The sequence below is a fragment of the Pezoporus wallicus genome, unplaced genomic scaffold, assembly GCF_028554395.1.
Source record: "Pezoporus wallicus isolate ANWC-B61680 ecotype Strahan unplaced genomic scaffold, APGP_CSIRO_Pwel_v1 contig_8071, whole genome shotgun sequence".
NCBI classification, from domain to species: domain Eukaryota; kingdom Metazoa; phylum Chordata; class Aves; order Psittaciformes; family Psittacidae; genus Pezoporus; species Pezoporus wallicus.
The window spans coordinates 320,412-346,280 of NW_026638403.1; the positions used below are offsets into that span (position 1 = coordinate 320,412).

General features: G+C 59.0%; 4 protein-coding genes across 6 annotated transcripts; all 4 read right to left on the bottom strand.

Annotated features, from left to right (window-relative positions):
* Window positions 1–847: 847 nt before the first annotated feature.
* LOC130599812 (olfactory receptor 10A7-like) lies at window positions 848–1,882 on the bottom strand. The gene has a single exon (XM_057410577.1). It carries the CDS (start codon window positions 1,865–1,867, stop codon window positions 848–850), a length of 1,020 nt encoding a protein of 339 aa, XP_057266560.1. The 5' UTR covers window positions 1,868–1,882.
* A 12,737-nt stretch (window positions 1,883–14,619) lies between these two features.
* On the bottom strand, window positions 14,620–17,968 carry LOC130599839 (extracellular fatty acid-binding protein-like). The gene is made up of 7 exons (XM_057410616.1): window positions 17,757–17,968; window positions 17,366–17,505; window positions 16,783–16,853; window positions 16,144–16,254; window positions 15,549–15,650; window positions 15,347–15,372; window positions 14,620–14,820 (listed from the first exon to the last, which is right to left on the bottom strand). Exons 1-6 carry the CDS (start codon window positions 17,850–17,852, stop codon window positions 15,347–15,349), a joined length of 546 nt encoding a protein of 181 aa, XP_057266599.1. The 5' UTR covers window positions 17,853–17,968; the 3' UTR covers window positions 14,620–14,820.
* A 1,037-nt stretch (window positions 17,969–19,005) lies between these two features.
* Window positions 19,006–21,187, bottom strand: LOC130599837 (lipocalin-15-like). Of its 2 annotated transcripts, none has more exons than XM_057410614.1 (7): window positions 21,088–21,187; window positions 20,535–20,674; window positions 20,298–20,362; window positions 19,952–20,062; window positions 19,389–19,490; window positions 19,268–19,289; window positions 19,006–19,161 (listed from the first exon to the last, which is right to left on the bottom strand). In XM_057410614.1, the coding sequence occupies exons 1-7, from the start codon at window positions 21,181–21,183 to the stop codon at window positions 19,158–19,160; spliced, it is 540 nt and encodes a 179-aa protein (XP_057266597.1). In that variant the 5' UTR covers window positions 21,184–21,187; the 3' UTR covers window positions 19,006–19,157. The 2 variants fall into 2 exon arrangements, with proteins under 2 accessions (XP_057266597.1, XP_057266596.1); XM_057410613.1 differs by having other exon boundaries at window positions 19,952–20,065.
* Window positions 21,188–21,768: 581 nt separating this feature from the next.
* Window positions 21,769–24,897, bottom strand: LOC130599813 (lipocalin-like). 2 transcript variants are annotated; one of them, XM_057410579.1, is made up of 7 exons: window positions 24,680–24,897; window positions 23,512–23,651; window positions 23,335–23,411; window positions 23,126–23,239; window positions 22,862–22,963; window positions 22,612–22,637; window positions 21,769–21,928 (listed from the first exon to the last, which is right to left on the bottom strand). In XM_057410579.1, the coding sequence occupies exons 1-6, from the start codon at window positions 24,776–24,778 to the stop codon at window positions 22,612–22,614; spliced, it is 558 nt and encodes a 185-aa protein (XP_057266562.1). In that variant the 5' UTR covers window positions 24,779–24,897; the 3' UTR covers window positions 21,769–21,928. The 2 variants fall into 2 exon arrangements, with proteins under 2 accessions (XP_057266562.1, XP_057266561.1); XM_057410578.1 differs by having other exon boundaries at window positions 21,769–21,932.
* Between the last annotated feature and the right edge of the window lie 972 nt (window positions 24,898–25,869).

Sequence of the window (25,869 nt, forward strand, 5' to 3'; positions counted from 1 at the left end):
CTCCTCCACTCAAGCTCCTGCCTTATCACCACCATTTTGCACATGGAAGTAGCTCTCCGTACCCAGGCTTAACTTTGACTCCTGAAACAACAAAGATCAATCCCCTGACAGTGGTTTTCTTACTTATACATAATTTATCGCATTAAGGGAGAGACATCCGGCTCTGCAGTGTCTGCAGGTCCAGCCTAGACGAGATTATTCACCACTTAACAGGAGATACAAGCAGCCAGCATTACTGCTGTGCTCTGCACAGTGATCCACCTTGGAAAGGGCTCGACTGAGGCATAAAAGCTCTTTCCAGAAAGCCTGCCAAAGCCCTGGTGTAGGTAAATGATTAAAAAAATAAGGTTTACCAAGGGCACCATCCCATACAGGGCAGTGTGTGGGCAGCCAGCACAGCTCCTCTATGGGGCAATGACTATTCCTTAGGAAACAAGTTCTCAGAATCAGTTCCTGGGAGAACTCCATGTCCAAGCAATTAGCAATGTTATAACATCCCCTTATGGTCTGTTCAGGTCTCCAGAGGACGTTGTGCCCCATCTTCCTGCAGCCGGTCCAAGAGTGTGAAGACTTCTGCTGCGCTCCATGCTGGAAGAGCAGTACCTGGGCCCTGGGATGGGGTGGCACACAGCTCGCTCCCAGTGGGCTTTCTGAAGCTGGCACTATGAGCTCAGCCCGGCTGTGCAAACACACACACCGGGAGGCAATGCTGTGAATTGGGCACCCAGCTGCTGTGTCCCATTGGACAATAATGGGTCTGAGCATTGGATATGTGGGTGAGAGAGGGCGAGGAGCTGTCAGTTTTGCTCCCCCCCCAGCACCACCAGACCCCTTCAAGTGTGTTGGGTCACTGAGAGCTGCATCCCTGCCTCAGGGAGCGTGGAGGTCGCTCAGTGGCAATGCCTGAACCCTTGGTGGACATCTGTAACCTCCCCCTGCACAGGGCTTTCCTGATGGCACCCTTGACCTTGCTGTTTCGCAAGCTGTAGATGATGGGGTTGAGCATGGGGGTCACGGCGGCGTACAGCAGGGCCAGGACCTTGTCCATCTCCTTGGAGGCGCTGGAGTGAGGCACCAGGTACGCCACAGCCCCAGTGCCGAAGAACAGAGACGCCACGGTCAGGTGGGAGGTGCAGGTAGCAAAGGCCTTCTGCATCGCCACTCCCTTCTGGAGGACAGCCCCGATGATGTGAGCGTATGACACAAGAGTGAGGAGGAAGGAGCCCATCGCTATAGTCCCGGCCAGAGCATACAAGGTGGCCTTGTTGAGGGGGGCATTGGGGCTGCAGGATGCCTGCAGCAGGAAGGGCATCTCGCAGAACAAGTGGTCGATGACGTTGGAGCCGCAGAAGGGCAGGCGGGCTGTGAGGAAGGCCTGGATCAGAGATGAAAGGGAGCCACTCAGCCACGAAACGGCCACTAAGCAGTGGCACATCCTCCTGCTCATGAGCATGGGGTAGTGGAAGGGGTGGCAAATGGACAGGTACCGGTCATAGGCCATGGCAGCCAGAAGCACACACTCCGAGCCCCCGAAGCAAAGGAAGAAGTAGATCTGTGTGATGCAGCCCACAAAGGAGATGGTCTTCAGCGGTGAGAAGGAGTCTCCAAGGATCTTAGGGAGGGTAACGGAGGAGTAGCAGATGTCCAGGAAGGAGAGGTGGCCCAGGAAGAAATACATGGGGCATTGCAGGTGGGTGTCCAACCAGACAAGGGTCACAATAAGCAGGTTCCCCAGCACTGTCACCAGGTAAACGAGCGAGAAGAACAGACAGAGGATCACCTCTGCTCCGTAGGCACTGGAGAATCCCAACAGAAGGAACATGGTGGGGCTGCTGAGATTTCCCTGCTGCAGGGCCTCGGGGCTCATCTGCAGGGAGAGCAGGAGGTAAGGACAGGTAGAACAAGGGTGAGTGCTCTCCCCTGTCAGGGGGCATCCCCAGCCCTGGGATCTGCTCTGTGGTGGGCTGAAGCTGTGCCCATGCCCTGCACCCCTCACACCTTGCCAAGGGCTCAGGGGTGTACGGTGGTGGGGGCTGCTGTCAGCCCATGGGGTTCAATCCTCCAGGCAACCCCAACCCCCTGTCACTCGAAGGACATCAGAATGAGCTGGAACGTCACCCCCATGCTCGAAAAGGATCCCAGGGGCTCTCAAACGAGAGCAGCTCCTCTCACCCCTCCAGCTTCCCTGGGCTGCAGTGGGACACTGCTCTGAAGATCCCACAAAACGTGACAGGTTGGACTTGCCTGAAAAGAAGCTGTTGTTCATGGGAGCACACTGTGTTTACATCATTAGTAAAGGTACAGCAAGATCTCCTGCTTTCCCTTATCCATCACAGGCTGTGAGAGCAGGGCTCAAAAAAGAGATCTTTAAATGATACAAAGAAAGTGACTGTTTGGAAATACTGCACTGGAGATGTGACCCCCCTGCAGCCCTGATCCAGCTCTGGGGCAGCAGCACAAGAGGGACGTGGAGCTGTTGGAGAGAGTGCAGAGGAGGCCACAGAGATGCTGCGAGGGCTGGAGCAGCTCTGCTCTGGAGCCAGGCTGAGAGAGCTGGGCTGGGGCAGCCTGGAGAAGAGAAGGCTCCTGAAGGGGAGACCTGAGAGCAGCTCCAGTGCCTAAAGGGGCTGCAGGAAACCTGGAGAGGGGCTTGGGACAAGGGATGTAGGGACAGGCCAAGGGGAATGGCTTTAACCTGCCCGAGGGGAGACTGAGATGAGCTCTTAGGCAGAAGCTCTTCCCTGTGAGGGTGCTGAGGCGCTGGCACAGGGTGCCCAGAGAAGCTGTGGCTGCCCCATCCCTGTCAGTGTTCAAGGCCAGGTTGGACACAGGGGCTTGGAGCAAGCTGCTCTAGTGGAAGGTGTCCCTGGCCGTGGCAGGGGTTGGAGCTGGAGGAGCTTTAAGGTCCCTCTAACCCAAGCTATTCCATGACTAATATGATTCTAATCCTCATGTTCACACCTAGAGCACAATGCAAGACCTCTGAGAGTCTGAGACATCATAGGAGGACCAGAAAGGCAACTGAAGGTGACCATGTTGTTCACAGGCTTGAGGGTGGCAAGGAAAAGCAGAGACACTGGCCTGTGGGAAGAAGGGAAGACTCTGAATCTAATGAGAAACTGGAGCTTGGGTATAAATGGAGATGAGACACAGAAGATTCTGAGTGTGAACCTAAACCTACTGAATCCACAGAAAGGGCACTGAGGAGATGATCAGATTTGTGCACGCTGCAAGAAGCTGTTGGAGCTGCCTGCCGGTCTTTCCAGAGGGAAGTGTGGGAGCATCTTCACCAGGAGAAGAGGTGGGTGCCAAGCTGAGGGGACTTGAGCACCCTCAAGTGACATTGCCAGCTACCTCCAAGAGGAACAAGGAATACCCCACCGTGCTGGGGATGTGCTCCGCGGCACGGAGATGCCGGGGTGGGCGCTGCCTTTGTCCTGGTGCCCAGCAGCTGGGGTGAGGTGTGAGCAGGGAGGGAATGAGCAGCAGGTAGCCAAGGCTGGGTGCCACAGCGGGGGCTGGGACCCATGCTCGAGATGCTGGGAGCCTCCATGGACGCTCTCCTCTTAATGCAGGGAGGCAGCGGGATGGGAGAAGCCTTCAGGGATCTGATGCCAGGCTTTGAACCACAAAGAGAATGGATGTCAAGGAGAGGCATGTCCTGTCCCTGCTGGTTTGGGTTGTACTGGAAGAGCAGGAGCTGGTAAACAAGGGCATAACCACAGAGGGAAGGGAAAGACTGGTAGGGATAAGAGCAGCTGGGGAGTGGGTAGCAGAAGGTTGGTGTCTCCTCTGGCTCAGGAAGAGCAGATGGTCCATAGCAAACAAACGATTGTGGCCTCTGCAAAGCTATGGGGGAACTCCATAGGCACCAGAGGTATGGGGGAACTCAAATTACTATGTGCCCCCCCCCATGGCAGCAGATGTTCCCAGAAGTCAGAGAAATAGCTCTGAGCAGAGTAATGGAAGTGACAGGAGGAGAAAGTGCAGGAAGTGAGGAAGGGTAGGACAGCATGAGACACTGAAAGGCACCATCAAAATGTCTTCAGGGATCTAAATTGCCTTGGGAAGGAGTGAAGGGAAGGTCTGGGAGCCTGTCACACATTCCCAGCCAGACTGAGGGGATGGCAAAGCTCCAGGGGAGAAATTAGTCCAGGAAAAGTAACTCTTTGGAGGGGTGATGGTAAATAAATCACAGCCTCATCTATAATGGTCATTCCAGATCTCCCTGGATATGACACCTCACGTGGCTCCCCACCAGGTTGCTGCAGAAAGTGATGAGGTTTTCTTGTACCTGTTCCTGAAAAAGAGGCTGTTTTTAGAAGAGCTGAGAAAATAACTTCAGCTCGAGTAGGGATGAGTCAATGCCATTCTGCAGAAATGGCAAGATCAATAGGAACAGATTGGTGGCTGTGGCTGTGAACAAGCACAAATCAGGACATGGGAAGAAGGCTGGTTACTGCAGCTGGGCAGACTGGGGATGTTGAGCCTGCAAATGTAGGAAAGAGCTGGCATTTCATGAAAGAAAAGGTGCAAAACCCAGCTAAGAACTCCCTTTTGAGCACAAGGCAGAGGCTGCTGGAGAGGGGCTGCTCCCTCGGCAAACAGGGAGCACACAGACACCAAGGAGAATGTTTGGCAAGAGTGGAAAGCTTGCAAGGAAAGGAGAGAGCCTGAGAAATGGTAAGGGAAGCCTGCACTGAAGATAGAGGAGTGCAGGGAGTCTGTGGGGATCGCTTACAGCGTGACACATACACCTTCAGCCATGCAGATGAAGGTCAGGCAGCCCACAGCGCTCAGCGCCCTGGGAGCCTGGTGTCCCCAGGAGGACAATGACAGTTTATGGCAAAGGGAGGCTGTCTGGTGGCAACAGGAGGGCAGAGGGCCAGCAGCGTTAAGGAGGGAGGAGAGTCTCCAGAGCTCTGCTGCGTGTCAGAAGGGCGGCAGGACGGGAGCACTCCCGCACCTGAATCCATGAAGGATGAACAGTGCTTGCCCTGCAGTCTTTGTGATGGGGCTCTATTCATTGGGAGAAGAGGGGCCCAGCACCAGGCATTTGCGAGGCTTATGGGGAAAGAAGCAGCAAGAAAACTGGGTGTGTGCAGGAGCTCTGGGACTGTGGAGCAGTCTGCCTGCCCACAGCATCCTTAGCTGGAGATCCCGTGGTCTGGTCAGCCCAGGGCAGTGCTGAGCTGTGTGGCACAGGATGCCAAACTGCCCATGGCGGCAGCAGGAAAGTTTCCACCCATGTGGGAAAATCCTGATGCTGTGGAGTGAGTGTTCATGAGACCCTGCCCGGTGGTGCTCAGGGAGCAGGGAGCCCACTCAAGGAGGAGGAAGAGGAGCCAGGCTGGCTGGAGAAGTGAGAGTCCATTGCAGAGGACATGGTCAGCCTGGAGAAGCAAAGCCAAGCAGGGAGATGGCTGTGGCATCAAGGAGCAGAGCCCTTAACTCAAGCATGATGCAGTGGGTAGCACTGACAGAGGTGAGCCTGCAAAAGCCAGGAGCTTAAACCCAACTACAAACATTACTTTGATCCAGGAATCTTCTTAGATCTAATACACCAGGGTTTAGACAAGGAGCTGAGGTCTCACATCATACCTTATCAAAGAGATTTGGGGTCCAAAGTGCTCACATCAAGGGGCTAAGGTAGGAGGGGCTTTGGTTCCTAAATCTTTCTTTTCCCTTTACCTAAAATAAACCTGTTTTAAGTATAAGTAGGTGTTCACAGAGCCTTTGCATTGGTTTAATGAAGCAGAGGTGGAAAACGACATGCCTGGTTCACCTGGAAGACATCACAAAGGCTCCTGGGGGGGGCACCCACTCCCATCTCTCCCCTATGTCCCATGACCTCTCCAGAACTGGGTGCAAACCAAGACTCCAGTGTCCCCAGGGCACTGTCACAGTCTGGGCTACCAGGGAACCAGCTGGGTTTCTGTGCCACCAGTGGCCTCACTGGGAGTTCGAGGGCGCAGGAGGGACGAGGCACAGAGACCGCATCCTCCCCAGCAGTGGCCTCTAGCCGCCAAGCCAGGGAAGGAGGAGATGTCAGCGGTGTGCGACTGGGGCGCAAGTGGCTTCATTTCATTTCTGATCACTGCAGGGGTTTGCGATTCCATCTGTTGATGTGATATCATTAGCTGGGTGGTCAGCCAGTCACTGGAAGTGTCTGTTTGCCTTTCCCACAAACCATTTGATTTGGGATCACATCTCATCTGAGACAAGCGAGTTGGAGGCAGGTGGGTGCAGGCTGTGCAAAGCTCAGGCCAGCACCACGGTCCCTGTGTTTGTGCAGCTGGATCCTGGAGGACTGGGAGCACGGCAGGACACCGGCTGTGGCACAGGCGGACAGGGACACTGCAGCCCCGGGTCTGCAGCAGGGGCAGGGCTCCCGTGCTGCCGGGGCTGACCCGCGGTGCTGTGAGACATGAGCCGGGCACCCAGGGACTCCCCCGGCCGCTGGGCCAGGAGGGGGACAACGAGGACACCCGCGTCTGCGGGTCACGGGAGCGGGGCACAGAGCAGGGCAGGGCAGAGCTGGCCTTGGCAGACCCGGCCATGGGGCTGGCTCCTTCCCCCCTCAGGCTCAGAGCTGTCCTGGCCTCAGCACTGAGCCGGTGCTGGTGCTGGGACACCAGTACCACAGCTTACCTTGAGCAGATGCTTCCTCTCCTCACACGAGGTGTGTCTGGCAGCACCGGTGCTCTGGGACACCAGGGTGATTTCAGTGTGCTCCTGGCAGCACCTGGGAACAGCTCCCCTGCTACAGCACCGTCTGTAATTGCCCCTTGGGCACAGCTCTTTGGGACGCTGTGGGAGCAGGGGAGCGCGCTGCAAGGGAATACACTGGGTCCTGTGTCCCCCCAGGGACACTCCCCCGGGGGGTACTCCAGCAGCATCCCCGTAAAGAAGCTCCCAAAACCCACAGGGGCCAGGACTGATGGACAGGTCTGAAGTTGACTTTGAACATCTAGAGACAGCAGAGGGGTGGTGCTGTGGTGCAGCTGGAGGCTCATGGTGGGCTCTGCAGCCAGAAGGGCTCAGAGACACCCTTAAGCAGGAGCCTGGATTCAGGAATATGTCAGAATTTGGTTCTTCAGCCTCTGCTTTCCTTTTCTAGATTGTTTTTTCCTCTGCTGCACTTTGGAGAGACACCCCACCACCCCCCCCCCACCCCCCTGCAGCCCTGATCCAGCTCTGGGGCAGCAGCATAAGAGGGACGTGGAGCTGTTGGAGCGAGGCCAGAGGAGGCCATGGAGATGCTGCGAGGGCTGGAGCAGCTCTGCTCTGGAGCCAGGCTGAGAGAGCTGGGCTGGGGCAGCCTGGAGAAGAGAAGGCTCCTGAAGGGGAGACCTGAGAGCAGCTCCAGTGCCTGAAGGGGCTGCAGGAAAGCTGGAGAGGGGCTTGGGACAAGGGCCTGTAGGGACAGGCCAAGGGGAATGGCTTTAACCTGCCCGAGGGGAGACTGAGATGAGCTCTTAGGCAGAAGCTCTTCCCTGTGAGGGTGCTGAGGCACTGGCACAGGGTGCCCAAAGAAGCTGTGGCTGCCCTATCCCTGGCAGTGTTCAAGGGCAGGTTGGACACAGGGGCTTGGAGCAAGCTGCTCCAGTGGAAGGGGTCCCTGCCTGTGGCAGGGGTTGGAGCTGGAGGAGCTTTGAGGTCCCTTCCAACACAAACCAATCTGCGACTCTGGGATTCTATTACTTTTGCAACCAAGCATGCACCTTCTGGCTTTGCTGGATAACCTTGCTTTCTTCCACACAAGCTCATCTAGATTTAGAAGTGACTTAAGGGGCTCTAGCAAGTGTGAGGTGTGTTGCTTCTCTGAACCGCTGCTTGGAGACGTTCCCCCTCTGAGAAATCTGTGTATCTGGAAGGGAAGTTTCCTCCCAGATGTATCAATCTGCCAAGGTCGTGGTGGGGCCTGGGAGCACCCACATCTCTGGGTAGAGGACAGTGATGGAGATGCTGGCCAGAAACAGGAGCACCTCTCCCTGATGTAGCACTTCTCCTCTGGTTGAGCCCCTCCAGCTCAACCCTTCTCACTTTCAGTGCACACAGGTGCATTTGGAGGCTAAAGTCTCCTTTCTTCTGTCACCATCACAGCCCTGGCCTGTCCCCGCTCTGTCCGCAGGGGATGGCTGCAGGCAGCAGAGGGAGGGCTGAGAGCACAGAGAGCACACAGGTGAGGACTGGGCACCTTCCAAGTGCTGGCCACAGTTACTGGTGGTCAGTAACAAATGTTTTCTATGAGGGCTTGGTGCTGCACTGGCCGTGGTCAGCTGCTTCCATGTTATCAGTCCCATCTGCATAAGCCGTGGCTCAGGGAGCCAGGGGAGGGTTTTGGCTGGAAGGCATCTCAAAGGTCTCTGGTCCTGCCGCTGCTCAGAGCAGGGCCAGCTTTAAAGTTAGGTCTGGTTGCTCAGGGACTTGTTCAAGGACACCTTCAGGGATGGGGGGTTTCTCAGCCACGTTTCTGGATGTGCTGTAGTGCAGGACCACCCTCGAGATGAACTTCCTCCTTCTGTCCTACTGGAGTTTGCCATGTTGCAGCGGTCCTGCTTCTCTCAGCCTCTCTGTACGTGCTGTGCCTCAGGCCCTGACCAGCTCCATGTCCCACACTGCACTCTGCTGTTTCTCAGGTCTTTTTTTATACTGGGGAGCCCTTCACTGAACCCACTTCTCCCAACCTGGTCTCTCAAGTGCTCCCTCAGACTAATGGCTGCCCTTCACAGAGCCAGACCACAGCTGACCTCGCTGCAGAGGCATTCTGCTGACCAACGTTCCACCTGCTGCCTACTGGACATGCAGGGCTCCTCCAACATTGCTGCCATTCCCTGCAGGCCCAGTCTGCCCCATTCAGTGGGGTAAGCCCAGTCCAGTGACAGGACTATTGGTTTGCCTTAGCTGAACATTTGTGCTGCCCCATTCTGGAGCCTGATGTGGCCTCTCTGAATGGCAGATCCAGCATGACGTGTCCCCGAAGCTTGAACATGGTCACTAAGGTTGGTCATTGCTGGGACATGCATCTTCATATATTTCAGGATATGCTGACCCTGGCAGCTTGGGATGTCCCCAGTCACATTGCTTCCCACCCTCGTAGAATCACACTTGGGTTGGAAGGGACCTTAAAGCTCCTCCAGCTCCAACCCCTGCCACGGGCAGGGACACCTTCCACTAGAGCAGCTTGCTCCAAGCCCCTGTGTCCAACCTGGCCTTGAACACTGCCAGGGATGGGGCAGCCACAGCTTCTCTGGGCACCCTGTGCCAGCGCCTCAGCACCCTCACAGGGAAGAGCTTCTGCCTAAGAGCTCATCTCAGTCTCCCCTCGGGCAGGTTAAAGCCATTCCCCTTGGCCTGTCCCTACATCCCTTGTCCCAAGCCCCTCTCCAGCTTTCCTGCAGCCCCTTCAGGCACTGGAGCTGCTCTAGGGTCTCCCCTTCAGGAGCCTTCTCTTCTCCAGGCTGCCCCAGCCCAGCTCTCTCAGCCTGGCTCCAGAGCAGAGCTGCTCCAGCCCTCGCAGCATCTCTGTGGCCTCCTCTGGACTGGCTCCAACAGCTCCATGTTCCTCTTGTGCTGCTGCCCCAGAGCTGGATCAGGACTGCAGGGGGATCTTTCAGAGTCCCTCCCTCATCCTGCTGGTCACGCTCCTTTTGCTGCAGCTCAAGCAGACAATCCCTGCCTGCCACTCATAAGCCAGGGTATAAAACCATGTCCTGTGATGATCCAGGTCGAAAATACCCATTTTCAACAGGTTTCCACGCGTGGAGGAAGCAGGAACACCCGAATCCATTTGTGTTTTGGGTGCCTTGTGACACCGTGGCCCATGTGGCACCTTCTGCCCCTGCAGCACTGAGGTTTTTTCCTCACTTTTAATGGGTCTCAGTTGTGTCATTAAAAGTTTCTGAACTTCTGCAGTGTTAACTCCCAAAGGGGCTCCAGGCCTTTGCTGCGCCACGCCTGGGACAGGAGCTATATTTGCCCCTTCCCAAAGTAGGGAGCAACGGCAGTGTTTATTCATCTGTGGGGCTCAGAGCAGCGCAGAGGTGTCTCGAAGCTGCAGTTGGCACTTGAGAGGTGACTCACTGCTGGCCTGGGGGAGTTCAGGTAGTTTACGTTTGTGCCATTGAGAGCCAATGCTCAGCATCCCAGTCCCAGCGAGGGGCTGCCCTGATGTGGAGGGGAGGGAAGGCTCAGCTGGGCTGGTACCTACCAGCTCCCATGGGAACCCCCTGGTCTGACTCTACACCATCTAAGATGGACAAGACTTGATGACTTGAAATGACTGCCACTGTGGTGCTGGCACCTATCACATGCAAAGGGAAATCTGGGAGCCTATAACTTATAGTCACTCCAGGAAGATTGGATGGGCACCCAGTTTTGGGATGGCCAAGAGCCCACAGATCATGAGCAGCAAGTGGGACCTGTCTCAGGCTGAAATCAAAACACCATTCTCCTGACAGCCAGTGCTATGCTGAAAACCAGAAATGGTCCAATACAGTTGCATTTAATTTTTAAAAGGGAAAAAAATGTAAAGTCAAGAAGATTAAGTATCACATATGGCACAGAGATTGTCTGGGAAGACCAGCTTAGCTTCCCTCTGAGCACTTAAGCTGGTATTAGCAAATACAAACCCTAGACAACATTCCAAAGGGAAAGCCTAAATGGAAGTCAGCACAATTCAATCATTTGAAATAAGGTGATCAGAAATAAAAGTTCTAAACTTGTTGAACCTGTTTCCACATCAGATGACCTCTGGTAACTGCAAGACAAACAATGAAGACACCAGAATTTGGTCCCTTGTTCTACTTTGAGGAATATCAACTGCACATATATATTCCCTTTGTCAAAGGCACTGGGAGCAGGAATTTAACAGTAGATGTTTGTCCAGTTTCCAGTTGAATTCAGAGTCTTCAAAGGAAATAAGCTGATAGAAAAGTGAAGAATGCATCCACCTCAGCTGAGGAGCTTTGGTGGATCCCTGTCGTGGTTTAAACTCAGCCACACAGTCTCTCTCACTCCTCCTCTTCCTCTCCCCTGCTCCCGGAGGGATGGGGAGGAGAAGCAAAAGAATGTAACTTCCCCCGGTTGAGATAAGAGCAGCCCAGTAACTAAGGTACAACACAAACCACTGCTGCTACCACCAATGGTGATGAGAAAATAAGGGAAGAGAATACAACCACTCACCACCTGTCGACTGATACCCAGCCCAACTCGAGCAGTGATCTAGCCCTTACGGGTAGCTGCCCCCAGGTTTACATCCTGGGCATGACGTGCTGTGGTATGGAATACCACTTCGGACAGTTTGGGTCAGGTGTCCTGTCTGCTTCCTCCTGGCTTCCCTCCTCCCTGGCAGAGCATGAGCCTCAGAAAGTGCTTGGTCAGAGTAAACATTACTGAGCAGCAACAAAAACATTGGTGTTATCAGCACTGTTCCCAGGCTGAAAGTCAAAACCACAGTGCTGCACCAGCTACTAAGGAGGAGAAAAATGACTGCTACTGCTGAACCCAGGACAATCCCAGCCTGGGTGATATCTTTGGCAAACACCAGAAAAGGCCCTACCAATACAAAGAGCAGGTGACATTTCCAGTCAATGTAAATCGGGTATGAAACTCCAACTCTTTACTGCAGCAACTGCAGCATGTCACCTGCTGCTCAGACTCACCTTTGCTACCTCTAGTTTCACCAAGACTAGAAGCAAACGTGCTGGCTTTGGAAGAGCCTGCCAGAGGTAGACTGCAGACAAGTAGATGTGTGAGGCAGTGTGGGCAGATGCTCACAAAAGCTGTAGTAAAGGGCAGACCTGGTTGATGCGTGGACAAATTATGTCAGAGGAGACTGAATCCAACTTCTGCAGAGGAACATCACACCTCAGGAATACTTTCTGGAGGAGTCTAGATATGGGGGTTGGACATCCCCTGGTCAGCTGGGAAGGGTCTTTATCAGTTTGCAGGGGATGAGCTGCCATAAGCTAGAAAGGAAGTCTGGCATCACCAGTAAGCACCAGAGCCATCAGCTGGGAGTCTCCAAAGTGCTCCTCAATGTCAAAATCTTGTCTAGCACCTCCCTTGCCCCAACACTCCTCTGCTGTTTCCAGCAGCCATTTGGCACCCAGGTGCCTGGGCTGATCTCTACTGCACCAAGCCAGTCCCTGCCAGCCCTTCCCACCAGCGAGTGCCCATAGCACCCATCAGGGAACCTCTCGCTGCAGGATGCCATCAGAAGGTGCCTCACCCCAGGAAGCCCTTAGAAACACTTGGAGAAGAAAAGTCCCATGTCAGGAAATACAGAGTGACATCTGGCCGGGTTTGCTGGGGGATAAAGGAGGGCAGGTACAACCCTCTTGTCACCCTGTCCCTGTGCTTCTTGCCTGCTGTTGAAGGCAGAGGGGCTGCATGGTCTGATGGGCGTTGGATGAGCAGCAGGTACAGGGAGAGGCTTGATGGATGGGGGCTGCAGTGGGAGACCCCCCTTGCACTGCATGGAGGGTCTCACACCCAGGGAACAGTCTGGAACGGCAGCCTGTGCGCACCCTGCTCCAGTGGCAGCCTTTGCGCATCCTGCTCCAGTGGCAGCTTGTGCACATCCTGCTCCAGTGGCAGCCCGTGCGCATCCTGCTCCAGTGGCAGCTTGTGCACATCCTGCTCCAGTGGCAGCTTGTGCACATCCTGCTCCAGTGGCAGCTTGTGCACATCCTGCTCCAGTGGCAGCTTGTGCACATCCTGCTCCAGTGGCAGCTTGTGCGCATCCTGCTCCAGTGGCAGCCTGTGCGCATCCTGCTCCAGTGGCAGCTTGTGCACATCCTGCTCCAGTGGCAGCTTGTGCACATCCTGCTCCAGTGGCAGCTTGTGCACATCCTGCTCCAGTGGCAGCTTGTGCACATCCTGCTCCAGTGGCAGCCCGTGCGCATCCTGCTCCAGTGGCAGCCCGTGCGCATCCTGCTCCAGTGGCAGCCCGTGCGCATCCTGCTCCAGTGGCAGCCCGTGTGCACCCTGCTCCAGTGGCAGCCCGTGCGCATCCTGCTCCAATGGCAGCCTGTGCGCATCCTGCTCCAGTGGCAGCCCGCGCGTATCCTGCTCCAGTGGCAGCCCGTGCGCATCCTGCTCCAGTGGCAGCCCGTGTGCACCCTGCTCCAGTGGCAGCCTGTGCGCATCCTGCTCCAGTGGCAGCCCGTGTGCACCCTGCTCCAGTGGCAGCCCGTGCGCATCCTGCTCCAGTGGCAGCCCGTGCGCATCCTGCTCCAGGGCACAAGGAGAGAACAGACGGACAGAAGGAGGAGTGGAAATTGCCAGGGGCAGAGGAGTGATCTCAGCGCTGTCTGGGGTTCCACCTGCGAACAGCAGGGGAGGAAATGTTTGGCTGGAACATGGCGTGGACACACTGGGACTCCCCATCACACAGTCCCTGGCAAAGGGCACTGCTGGCAGCAGGATGTTCTCATGTGCATCAAAACACGTACCAAAACCAAGGCTCTGGGCAAAGCCTGGTGTGAGCCCGGTGTTCCTGGGAGGGCAGCAAACACTGAACTGTTCAGTACAAACTGCCAAGGAGAATTCCTGCTGGAAACACTGGAGTCTTTCCGAAGAGGGTGGAGATGACACTGGGATGGGAAGTCTCAGTGATGCCCTTGCCCTGGGACGTGCCCAGCTCTCGCAGTCCACAGACCAGGAGATGCCGTTCCCCACATTCTTTCCCCAGTCCATGGGAGGAGGTTCTGAGGTGCTCAGTTGCTGGGACAGCACCTTCCAGGGATACCTGCTACCATCACACAGCAGCAAGGCAAACCCTGGGCTGAATTGAATGCCCAGGTGGCTGTGCAGGGATGAGCAAGGTCCCTGTGGAAATGCCACCAGAGAGGAGTTTACAGGAATTTCCTTTTCCAGGAGAGGCACAAGCTGCTTCATGCCCTACCAGACCTGACTGCCTACGAGCACTGCCCGAGCCCTGGAGATGAGCGTATGTGAGGGTGCTGGGCATCACCGGGGACTCAGGTTACCCAGATGGGTTGTGGTTTCTCCTGTATGGATTTGAGGGTCTGAATGGACCAGGAAGAGAAGGATGGAGCGGGATTTCTGAAACAGAAATTCAGACAGCCTCTGGAGGCAGATGGCCACCACTGCAGGCAATCTGACTCCAGCAGAGGCTTTCTCTGCTCAGTGCCCAGGGACAGAGACCGTGCGCAGCCCCACACCAGTCTGAAGGTTTGGGTCCAGAGAGTTCAGACACCCACCTTCCACCGACCCTGCAAAGCTGAGGGCCTGAGAGGTCCTCAAGCTGAGTCCTGCCCCTCCAGGGGAGCAGAGGCTGCCATTGCAGCAGGGTGAGCAAAGGGAAGGTCAGTCGGATTGTGGTGGTAGTTGCAGACTTCCAACTTCAGTTATGTGGCCAAGTCCCACAGCCTTTCTCCACGCAGCCCCCTATGCCCATGGGATTTGCAGCCTCACTGCATCACATATTTGAGCTCTGCCTGGCCATGATCCTGCCCCATGGGAGGTACCCAGGAGGGAAAATCCTGGTGGACTCCAAAACTGCCCTCACTTGGGTGAGTTCAGCCCAGGATGCTCCCCAGGGCAGACCTGGAGGCCAGCAGAAGGGACCACATGCCTGAGCATCCCAGGTTCTCCCCAGACAGTTACACCAAGCTCCAGAGTGAGTTGTTTATTTGGCAAGAAGGAGGGACTGAATGCTGGAGCAGCAGGGGATGTGTTATGGCCTTGACCACTGAGCTCAGAAGAGGGATGTGGAAGCAACAGCCTGGAGCTTCAGAGTGTGGGTCTTGCATTGCTTGGCAGGAGCAGCCACCAGCCAGCCTGCACCTCCTGGAAAACAAGAGAGGTGGGCTGAGTATTTGAGTGGGGAGGCCAGTGGAGAAGGCCAAGCAGGGCTCCCCATCAGCATCAGCTTGTTCTATACTAGTTGTCTCTGTTGGCTCTGTAGAGCAAGCCATCTCCAGCAATGGAGCCAGCCCTACAACTGTGTACCAGTGTGGTGGGACATCCTGTGCCAGAGTGGGCCAACAACAAACCAAACCTCTGACCAGTTATGCTGGTCCACAGCCCCAGGCCTCTTTGGCCAGATGCAGTCCTGGCCCTGGCTGCTGCAGGAGCTCTGCAGCTCTTTCTCCGCTGACCGGGTGGTTTTGGTTCAAGTGCCCTTGCTCACCACCGGGCAGCTGCGCCCTGGGGGTCTCCACTGCAGAGCAGCTCCAAAGGGAACAGTCCTACCTGGGAATCAGGTTCAAACAATGCGGCTCCCAGAGCTCACAGTGGCCCTTTCTGGAGCACCAAGGGGGCAGTTTCCAGCTGAGGACATTGCAAAACACCACGTTGCACTGCAGCAACTCACCTACACCTCATCGAGGCTGCATTCGTCTGTGAAAATAAAGAGAAAGGCTGTGTCATGCCACGACATGCCAAGCCAGCGTGCCTCTGGCTACCGGGGCAACGCTTCCTCCTGGCAGCTCAGACTGCAGAGCGGTGGCAGTGATGGACTGAGCCGCACGTCCTGGCTCAGCCACACCAGCCCCAGACGCGCGGGCAGCGCTCACCCTGGGCGGGCAGCATGACGATCATGTCGGTGGTGAAGCTCCTCTGCCTCGCGAGCTTCCTGAAGAGCACTGCCAGCCTGGGGCTCACCTCCCGCGTCTTGGCTAGGGGCGAGGACATGAGTTAGCGCCAGGCTGTGGCCTGTCCTCGCACCTCCGGGGCACCCAGGTGAGGTGGGATGGATGATGGGCCCCAGGGAAGGCTGGAGGCAGTGGGGAAAGCGCTGGAAAGGGGTGGTAGCCACGGACATGAGACACCCATCCCGGGGGACAAGGTGAAGTGGAGGCCCTGGCACCAGCACAATGTCTCCTTTCCTGGTTTCCATCCCCACCCCCTGCAGCAGGACCCCCACTCTTTGCCCCATTTCCACAAGTGGCTGACCCAAGGCCATGGACTCCCCCTGGGCGCAGAACCTGAGCCCAGCCTCCCCACCTAGCCCCAGCTCACTGCCCCTTCCCCTGCCACACTGGTCCCGCTCCTGCAGCCCACCCAGTGCAGGCAGGCAGTGCCGAGGAGGGGTCCCCACGGAGGCTCCTGGCCTCCTCCTGGGACACCCCCAGGCTGCCCACCCTGCTCAGAGCACCACTGGTTACGCACTGTAGAGCCTCAGGGCGTGCAGGGTCTTCCCGTCCTTCACTCTGGTGGCAAAGACCACTGCGTATGTCTTGCCGTCCGTGTCCACCACCTGCGCTGTCTTATAGCCCCTGTCTGCAGGAGGACATGAAGGAAAGGGAACAATCACCTCCTGGAATTCCCACCCTGCACAAAGGCTGTAGGAGTGTGAGCCAGGATGCCGGGGGCTGGGCCCACCCAGTCTTCTGTGCCTCCCTCTCCTGGTTTATCGACTTGCTGAGCCGACAGACGGCAGCAGAGCAGAGGGACTGGGAAGGGACCACAGGAGGCTCTGGGGATGGTCACTGCAGAGAGCCGAGTAGCACAGACAAATGCTGGGAAACGACTCCCGCTCCATCTTTGGGAACAGCCACCCACAGCCCTTGCAGAATTAACCTGCTTCTCCCCAGGGTTTAAGCCTGGTCTGGACGTGTCTGATCCCAGAGGGAGGGAGCCGAGGGATCTGCCCACTTGTGGGACACCAGCCCTGGCACAGATCAGCCCTGGGGTGCAGCGGCTGCAGAGGGATGTCCCACCGAGGACCCCAGGAGGGCCATGTCCCAGGGACAACCGGCTGCTTCACATGGGGATTGTGGGAAGTGCCGCTGTCCCGGCCCCACTCACCAGAGCTGTAGTATTGACCCAGGACTCCTGTTGGCTTGTAGATCGACACCAGTCTCATACATTGCCCTGGGCTGTAAAGCAGTAGAGGATGCTTCATCTGGGGTTGTGACACCTCTTCCCCCCCCCCCGCAGATGTGGGCTCCGGGGTCTCCCCAAACATGGGACTTGCTGGTGTGGCCAGGGCAGGGATGGGGACAGAGCAATGGGCGCCTGGGCTGTCCTGAGGGGTGTCCTGTGGGGTCACTCAGCCCTTCCCTTGCTCATCTTCTGAGCTTCTGGGATGAGGCTGGTCCTGCTGGGAGAGCTTTGATCATGGGGTCCCCCATCATCCTGCTGCATCCCTGCCGGGAGCAGCAGAGTTTCAGCTTTATGATGGGACCGCTCCTGGCTGGTGCTGTCCCCTGAGGAAGGGGTCCCCATGATGCAGCTCTGCCGAGCCCCTGTTCTGCAGCACGGAGCTGGAGGTCCTGCCTCACCCCACCCCAGTCTTTGGAGGGTGCTGGGTGGAGGCACCCGGGTGAAGTCCCACCAGCGGAGGTAAGGGGGGGGTCAGTGAAGCCCACACAAAGTGCTTGGCACTTACGTGGGAATGGCAAAGGAGACGTTGAGGTCACCGTCCCCCAGGACCTCGATGGACGTCATCGCCATCTTCAGCTGATCCTTCTTTTGGAGGTAGCTCTCATTGTCAGTGGCCATAGCCGTGATGTGCCATTTCCCTGCAATCTGGCAGCGGGGGCAGGCTGTGAGCCTGGCGGAGCAGGCAGGGGCTGTTCCCTCCGCGGGGACCGAGCCAGGACACCCTCAGGCCATGGGACACCCACAACCCCTCCGGGCTCAAGGGACTGCGTGACCACCCTCACCTCGGTGGGACAGCAGAGCCAGGGGATGTCCCCAGCACAAAGCCACCTCTGCAGTCCCCACCCTGTGAGCGGTGGCCACGCTCCCGCCTGCCCTTCCCGGGATGCTGCAGTCACCTTGCTCATGTCCAGCTCCGCAGCACCGAGGTCCTCAGCCCCCACGCGCAGCAGGCAGAGCAGCGCCAGCCCCAGGCTCAGCCCCATGGTCCTCATCGCGCCGCAGCCTCCTCTGGGCTCTCCAGCGGGATGGGGAGCGGTGCCGGGGCTGCTGAATTTATAGCACCGGGCTCTCCTCCCCTCCACACACCCCGGCGCTAGGGTTGGCTGGGGCAGATGGTTTCCAAGGGCTGAGGTCGCTCCAGAGTACACAGTCTTGCAGCAGAGGGGAAGCGCCCAAAGGGCACCCGGAGGGGCTGAGCAGCGTATTGCAGGAATTCTTGCACCACACCAGTGCTGAAATTCAGGATTTCCCCGATGTGCTTGGTTATGAAAAGGGCAAAGTTGGTTGTGAAAGAACAAAAAGAGCATTCGTTTACCAGCAGGATGGTGGAAGGCTGCTGGGAAGAGTGGGGACATCCTTCCCGGCACGCCCCAAGCAGCGCTGTCACCAGTGACCTGTCACCAAGGAGCTCAGTGACCCATCCCTCTGGCCAGGCTGGATCTGCCCCAGGGCTGCCGCTGGGATCATGCCCAAGCCCAGGCAGCTGCACACCACTGATGTTCTGACCCTGCGGTGCTGCACAGCTCATCCACCTCTGTGGGTGCACCTCTGCATACTCAGAGTAGGCAGAACAGGATGCACCTGGAGCAGGGACAGCAGAAGAAGGGGTTCACGTCACTGTCGGAGTGTGTCCCCTCCTTCCCAGGGTGTGATGTCCCCCATGCCCTGGCTCTGGTTCTGCCTTGGCCAGTGGGCAGATGGGGGGAGCCAGGGGGATGGGAACACGCATGGGAGGTCCCTGTCCTGCTGTGCATTTACCCTGGGCAGCCATGGGACAGCCCCAGTCCTGCTGGGGGGCTTCAACTGGGTGTCCTGAGGATGAGCTGCCTGCCTGAAGCCAGAGCCCTGCAGGCAGGTATGAGCAGCCCAAGTGCTTAACGCCGCCTGCCCAGACCTGCTGCATGAGCCCCTGTTCATCCCAGCTCAGTCCTCCCTTGCCCACATCCCCAGCACTGCCCCCTGCACCTTCTCCATCCTCTGCTCCCCCTCCTCACCACACCGGGTGCAGCAAACAGCACAGCAAATGAACCCCAGCTCCCCTGGGGTGCTGAGAGGAAGGGTTGGACCCAGGAGCACAGGACTTGGGGTGCCTGGGGACCCTGGCAGCATCCCTGCTCCTGCAGACAAAAGCACCAAACTCTGGGGCAGCTTCTGCACCTATTTATTTCAGAGGGTGAGGTGTGATCCTGGTGTGGGGCAGCGGAGGACAGGAAGCACAGGAAGGGGTATCATGGAGGGGGGAGCAGAGCCTGGTTTCCGCCAGGGCTGGAGGAACCATGGCCCTGGCATCAGCCCCTTCAGCTGCAGGGAGGAATGACGATGGGTGAGTTAGAGCAGGGAGAGGCGAAATGCTGCAGAGCCCTGGCCATGGCAGCAGGGACACCCGGCATCCCCTGGCCATGCTCACCTGATGGCTGCGGTGCACTGATCTGCTGAAAAGCAAAGAGGGGTGAGCATGCCATGGGCAGTGTCCCGAGCATCCCCATGCAGAGGGGCTGTGCGTGCACCCCTGCCCTGCCAGCACTTACCCGACTTGGGCAGCACAGCCAGCATGGCCTTGGTCAGCCCCACAGCAGGGATGAGCTCTTCAAACTTCTGCAGGAGCTGGGGGCTCACGTCCTGCTCCCTTGCTGCAGCCAGACACCGAAAGCAGGGGCTGATGAGTGTGGGGAGACCCAGCAGAGAGCCCCACACGGGGGCTTCAGCTCCCGTGGGGCAGCGATGGGGCCCCAGGGAAGGGGAAAGGTGAAGCCATGGAGGTGCAGGGTGGACACCGAGTACCCCACAGCTACACAGGGCTGGCAGCAAAGGGGCACAAGCCCCTTGGGAGGAGGAACCCACCTGCTGGGGGTGGTGTGGGGCAGCTGGTGGGGCTGGGGGAGCTTCAGGTCAAACCACAGCCCAATGGGGGATATCTTTGGTGCAAGGTTTAATCCACCCCAGATGAACTCCCTGGGTGGCAGCATGTGGGGTGCTGAGGCAGAGGGCCTTGGAACGCAGCAGGGAGCCCAGCCCCTGCCCCTCCCCTCCCCCCGCGCCAATGTCCCTCTGTGGGGAGCTGTGGGTGCCCATTCCCGCTCCTGATACCCACTGAGGAGCTGCAGCATGGTGCTGGGCTGCTGCTCGCTGTGCTGGGTCTCGTGCACGATGGCGTAGTGGCTGTAGTCCGTCTCCATCACACGCAGCTCTCTCTTCTCTTGTGCTGCTGAAGGACCACAGCAGTCAACGTGGCGCAGCCTGAGCACCTCCATGGCCCCTCCTGGGGCTCACGGCTCAGGGCCTGAGGGGGTATGAAGGGAACCAGGGGACCCCCGTGGGATCCAGCAGGCCCATGCCCCCACAGCAGCGCAGCCCGTGGCCCAGCCATGGGGCAGAGGGGCTGAACACCCCCTCTGTGCCAGGGTGTGGGTGGCTCTGCTCCACCTGCCCGTACATACCCACGTAGTGTCCTGCCTGACCGCTCCGCTGGAAGAGCAGCTCCAACCTCTGGCATCTGTCCGGCCTGGAGAGGGAAAATGGGAATGGCAAAGGGGGCTGGACCCTGCCTGGGAGGCCAGCAGATGGGGAGGGCCGGGATGAGCCCAGCGCTGTGGGCAGCAGCAGGATGATCCTTGCCCAGCTGCATTGGTGGGGATGGAGCCCAAGCGGGACCCATCAAGCAGGTTGGCACTCACAGGGGCCAGGCAAGCTTCATAGCCAGGTTCCCCTCCGGCGTGAAGCTGATGGTGGCGATGGGTGACTTCATCCCATCCTTCATCTTCAGGTACATGGAGCAGTTGGAAACAGTGGCTGCGAAATGCCACTTCCCTGCAAACTGCAGCAGGACATCACCAGGGGGTTGGCACAGGCATGGGGACCTGCCACCTACCAGGGGAACCTGCCACCCTCTGTGGAAGATGTGACAGTCCAGCGCAGGAACCTGCCACCCGCTCTGCGGACCAAACACCGTGACCTGGCGCCTGCCTGCATGCAGGACACACGGCTCTGCCCCGGAAGGGTGAGCACAGCGCCTGGCCCATGTTCCCTGGGGCAATCCCACACGTCTGGGGGCATCACAGTGCCGGGTGTCCGTATCCCTGCAGCGGGGCCACGGCTGGGTCTGGCCGTCGCAGGCAGGCGCGGGGCAGGACTAACCAACCCGGTGCGCACAGACACCCCCTCTCCTGGGGCTCCTCGGGGTGCCTGGGGACACAGCACGGGCTGGGGGCACCCCCTGCCCTTCGTTACCTTCTGGGTGTCAAAGCCCGGCTGCACGGGCACCTCGGCCGCGGCGCACAGCACGCAGAGCAGCGCCAGAGCCAGGCAGGGCAGCGCCGGCCTCATCCTCACCGGGCGGGGGCTGCGTGCGGGCAGGGGAGGCTGCTGGGACCCGTCTCCTCCCGCACCCACCTTTATACCCCCACCGCTGGCAGCACCCTCCCGCCCCCTTTATGCAACAGGTTACACAAGAGCAGGGATCGCTTGTACCCGTGTTGGGTGACAGCGCTGGCCCCTTTCCCCCCATTGTCCAGTCCTGGATGAATGCAGCTTTGTGCGGGACCCAGCCCAGAGCAGTGGGGGAGCGGGTGATGCCTCAGAGCTGGGTCTGGGGAGGGGGACAGGGGTGCCTCCCAGTGCCCTGCTCTTGGCTGCTGCCCGCTGGCCCAAGGGCCTGGCAGTGCCAGGACCGGTCCCACCTCAACAAGGAGGGGTTGAGCCACAGCCCAGTGTCCCCCAGAAGGGCTTGTGGCTTCCCAAGCTGCCGGCAGCAGGCACAGGCCCTGCTCCCGGTGCGGGTCCAGGCTCATGGCAGGGACACCATGGGGGTGGTCGGGGCTGAGCCACATCCAGAGCTCACAACAAACACCTCCTCCCCATTACCCCCCTGCGGCTCCCCTCAGGATGACCAGGCAGACAAGGGGGGCGGGCTGGTTTTATACAGGCTTTAATGGGGTGGGGGGTACAGGTGTGGGTGTGAAGCCGGGGAGAGGGGGCTGCTGCAGTGCTGGGGGGTCCTGGGCATGGGGGGGATGGGGCAGCCACCGGCTCACGGTGCTCTCGGGGCTCCGGCCGGCGGCAGCTGGTGGGTCTGTCTGAAAGAGATGGGGGTGAGACAGGGACACACGAGGGGACATCGGCCCAGCCAGCCCCACGATGAGTACATGGGCACTCACCACCCAGGGACACCAAAGAAGCAGCCATGGGACAGGATGGGGCATGATCAGGGGCTGGAGCACCTCCCGCATGGAGACAGGCTGAGAAAATTGGGGCTGTTGAGCCTGGAGGAGAGAAGCTGCGTGGAGGGCTCAGAGCAGCTCCTAGGGCCTAAAAGGGCTACAAGGATGCTGGAGAGGGACTCTTCATCAGGGACTGTGGTGATGGGACAAGGGGTGATGGGTTCAAACTGAAACAGGGGAGACTGAGATGAGCTCTTAGGCAGAAGCTCTTCCCTGGGAGGGTGCTGAGGCGCTGGCACAGGGTGCCCAGAGAAGCTGTGGCTGCCCCATCCCTGTCAGTGTTCAAGGCCAGGTTGGACACAGGGGCTTGGAGCAAGCTGCTCCAGTGGAAGGTGTCCCTGCCTGTGGCAGGGGTTGGAGCTGGAGGAGCTTTAAGGCCCCTTCCAACACAAACCAGGCTGGGATTCTATTTTATGATCTGTGATAGCAGTAAGAGGAGCAGCCTGGAGAGGGGAGGGTGATGGGGTGGAGCATCTCCAAGTACACCCATACCCCCCTGCAGGGCTGCTCTGACCCCAGTGAAGGCAGGACTCACCTAGGCAGCATCTGCCATGCATTCGTCTGCAGGAGGAAGAAAAACAGAGATCAGCTCCTCCATGGGCTGGGGGACTCCTGAGAGACCTCCATGGCCTGGGGGACTCCTGAGAGACCCCCATGGAGACACCCCATGGCCAGGCCCACACTGGTCCCTCAGGGAGGCAGGGACAAGCCAGGAGGGTCTCCTCCCTCTCCGCTGCTCCCCACCAGCCCCCTGCACCCCAGCCTTGCTCCCTGGTGGCACTCACCCGTTCTGGGCAGGATGAGGATCTCCTCGTCTGTCAGGCCCTGCTCCCTGGAGAACTGGGTGAACCTCTCCAGGCGCTCAGGACTGAGCTCGTTTGTGCGGCCTGCAGCCGAGAGCAGGGTGAGAGGCAGCCCCCTGACGCCCCCGAGCACTGCTGCAGTGCTTGGGAGATGCTGCTGCCCTTCTCCCACAGGAGAGATCCCCCAGTGGGGATCTCTGGGGCTGCTGGGGGCCGGGTGGCACAGAGGTCCCGGGGCACACGTACTGTAGAGCAGCACCATGGTGGAGGGGCCGGTGCTCTTGGAGATCTGGGTGGCCATCAAGGCATACTCCTCGTAGTTGGTCTCCACCACACGGATATCGTGCTTGCTACCCCAGCCTGGAGGGACAGGGAGGGCCCAGCTCAGCATTGGGGTGCTCTGGCGAGGCCAGGAGCAGGTCCCAGCAGCGCTGGGCCAGGAGCTGGGTACTCACGTGGGCTGGTGTAGCTGAACCGCCCTGGCTGCTCCGTCCTGGTGTAAAGGCTGTTCCTCTTCTCGCACTTGTCACCCCTGGGGAGTACAACACGAGGGACCAGGGGGATGCTGCAGCCCACACATAGCCACAGGCATAGCAGCATTGCCCACCTCCCGCCCCTGCCCATGCCCATACTTGGGGTAGGTGGAGGTGACTTCCAGGCTCCCATCTGCGGTCTCAGAGATGACCGTGGTGCACATCTTCATCAGGTGCTTCTTCTCCTTGAACCAGGTGGAGTTGGAGGCCAGGCCGATGCTGAACCACTTCCCCGTGAGCTGCACACAACCTCTGCTCAGTCACCGGCTGCACACAGACCCCATCTCACCCCTTGGTCACCAGTCAGCCACAGCCCAGGCCACCTCCCCTTCCCCTGCTGGCCCCACTGCAGGATGGGGTCCTGGGTCCTTGTCCCCATGGAGCTGCTACAGCTCCTGCTCCACAAACCCCACGGGCCAGGCGACCCCTGGTGTAGGATGTGCCTGGCACTTGGGGTGTTTCCTTCCTCTTCGCCCCAAGCCATGGACGGGGTGACAGCATTGCCTCGCTCCAAAATGCCATTTCAATACATCTGGAGGCCCAAGGAGGGGTCAGGACCCCGGGGCCAGCACAGCTCATCCCAGCCTGCTCCCTGCAGGTACCAGCTTGGTGCACTCAGAGGGGCACCATCAGCCTTGGAGATAGGTGGTGTTGGGACCATCCTTGCAGGACCAGCCCTGCAGGATGTGCTTCCATCCCCAGCACCTCCCTGGATGGCTCCAGGGGCTGTGGGGCTGGGTCCCTCCAATGTACAGCCAGGCCGGGTTTGTCCTGCTCTGGATGCTGCCTGCCTGGGGGTTACTGCAAGCACCCCTCGCATGCCAGCACCGAGGGGTGGGAGGGCAGAGGGTGTGTGGGACACCCCAGCCCTTGGTCTTCTGGGACACTGGGCTGGGCAAATGGGGTCTGCGTGGGGGTGGGGGGTCCACGGCCCATCCCCATGGGCTACCTCAAACTAAGATCGCTTTTCTCAGCCCCCCCTCGTAACATCCCTTTGTACCCGCACCCACTCCACACTGCAGATGTCCCAGCCCCACACATATTCAGCCCTGGATCCTGCATCCCCCATGGAGCCACCAAACCCCAGCCGCGGGGGCTCCTCAGGGATGGGAGCTGTGTGTGCACCCCACACCAGCCACCCTGCCTGTCCCAGTGCTGGGGCCACCTTGCCCCACATCCACCTGCAACACCCCCTGCACACGTTTCCAGGGCAGGGATCCCCCCCAGGTTCCCCACACCCCCATCACCCAGAGTGATGCGGGGTCACCTTGTCCTGCTGGAAGTCGGTTTGCACGGGGATGGTGTCCTGAGCGCGCAGAGCCCCGAGCAGCGCCAGCCCCAGGAGGCCGAGCAGCGCAGTGTGCATGGCTGCTGCCGTCAGGGCCGGGCCGAGCAAAGCCGAGCGGAGCCGAACCGAACCGAACCGAGCCGAGCGGAGCCGGGCCGGGCCAAGCGAGAGGAGCGGCAGCGCTGCCGCAGAGCCCGCAGAGCCCCTATTTATGGGCTGGCTGCGCGGGGGCCCCAGGGGGACCAGCCCTGCCTCCCCCTGTGAGTTATGCAAGCGGGAGCGGGGCCGAGAGCTGAAGCCAAAGGGCAAGCAGGGACCCTGCGAATGTTTCTCCCCTGGTGAGATGCCGTGTTTGCCTGGGGGTGCCGAACTGCCCCGCAGCAGCACCACAGCCTGAGCCAGCGCCGTGCGCTGCAGCCGGTGCGGGCAGGGCCGGGACCAGGGCTTGCTGGCTGCCCCCAGCGCTGCAGGGTGGCTTCGCTCAGAGGGACCCGAGCAAGGTGGTGGGAACGTCAAATGCTCAAATCAACCTTTGGAACTCGACACCACCGGGTGCTTCTCCAGGATCTCCCCCCCTGCCCCTTGCCTTGCCCCAGGTCCCTGCCATCATCCATGGAAGCATCTCAGCCCCATCAGGGTTCAACCCACCAATGTGCAACCCCAGTGCACGTCGATGGTGAGATGGGGGTGCTGGGGGGAGCCAGTGCCCAGTCCCCTGGGGACCAGCACACAGCAAGGGACCAGCAGTGCTTCAGCCCAGCTATGCCACCCAAGAGGGGCTGCTAGATATCCTCCCCCTAGGCTTGCGGCCACCAGCACTGAACTGTCCCCCCTCTTGAGGGGACACCCTGAGTGTAAGGCGAGGGCTGGGGATGAGCACAGGTTTCAGCAGCTGCTATGGCTCTGGCACAGTCTGGGCAGGGCTGGCCATGCTGGGACCAGCATCAGCCCTTGGCTCAGCCCTGCCAAGGCAAAGCTTTACATAAGGAGCGTGTTGTGTTTTCACAGCGGCTGTTCCTCTGCGGGCAGCCCCCCCCCGTCCCAGCACATTCCCTTCCCCGCACCCAGCTGCGTCCAGCTCAGCCCCGGCTCCATGGATTTATTAAAACAAAACAAAAGCTGAGCCAGGCAGGACTGAGCACCACGAGAGCTCGGCTGGGGCCTCCCCA

Excerpts from the sequence above, each read along its gene's own strand:
- LOC130599839 (XM_057410616.1), bottom strand. The coding sequence starts at position 17,852 with ATGAGGACCATGGGGCTGAGCCTGGGGCTGGCGCTGCTCTGCCTGCTG. Across the intron at positions 17,506-17,756 it reads CGGAGCTGGACATGAGCAAG|ATTGCAGGGAAATGGCACAT; the intron begins GTGACTGCAGCA and ends CCCCGCTGCCAG. Across the intron at positions 15,651-16,143 it reads GCACGCCCTGAGGCTCTACA|CCAAGACGCGGGAGGTGAGC; the intron begins GTGCGTAACCAG and ends CCTCGCCCCTAG.
- LOC130599812 (XM_057410577.1), bottom strand. The coding sequence starts at position 1,867 with ATGAGCCCCGAGGCCCTGCAGCAGGGAAATCTCAGCAGCCCCACCATG.
- LOC130599837 (XM_057410613.1), bottom strand. The coding sequence starts at position 21,183 with ATGAGGCCGGCGCTGCCCTGCCTGGCTCTGGCGCTGCTCTGCGTGCTG. Across the intron at positions 20,675-21,087 it reads CGGGCTTTGACACCCAGAAG|TTTGCAGGGAAGTGGCATTT; the intron begins GTAACGAAGGGC and ends GTCCTGCTGCAG. Across the intron at positions 19,491-19,951 it reads CACCATGCTGCAGCTCCTCA|CAAGGGAGCAGGACGTGAGC; the intron begins GTGGGTATCAGG and ends GTCTGGCTGCAG.
- LOC130599813 (XM_057410579.1), bottom strand. The coding sequence starts at position 24,778 with ATGCACACTGCGCTGCTCGGCCTCCTGGGGCTGGCGCTGCTCGGGGCT. Across the intron at positions 23,652-24,679 it reads CCGACTTCCAGCAGGACAAG|CTCACGGGGAAGTGGTTCAG; the intron begins GTGACCCCGCAT and ends GGTTGTGTGCAG. Across the intron at positions 23,240-23,334 it reads GTTCAGCTACACCAGCCCAC|GCTGGGGTAGCAAGCACGAT; the intron begins GTGAGTACCCAG and ends CTGTCCCTCCAG.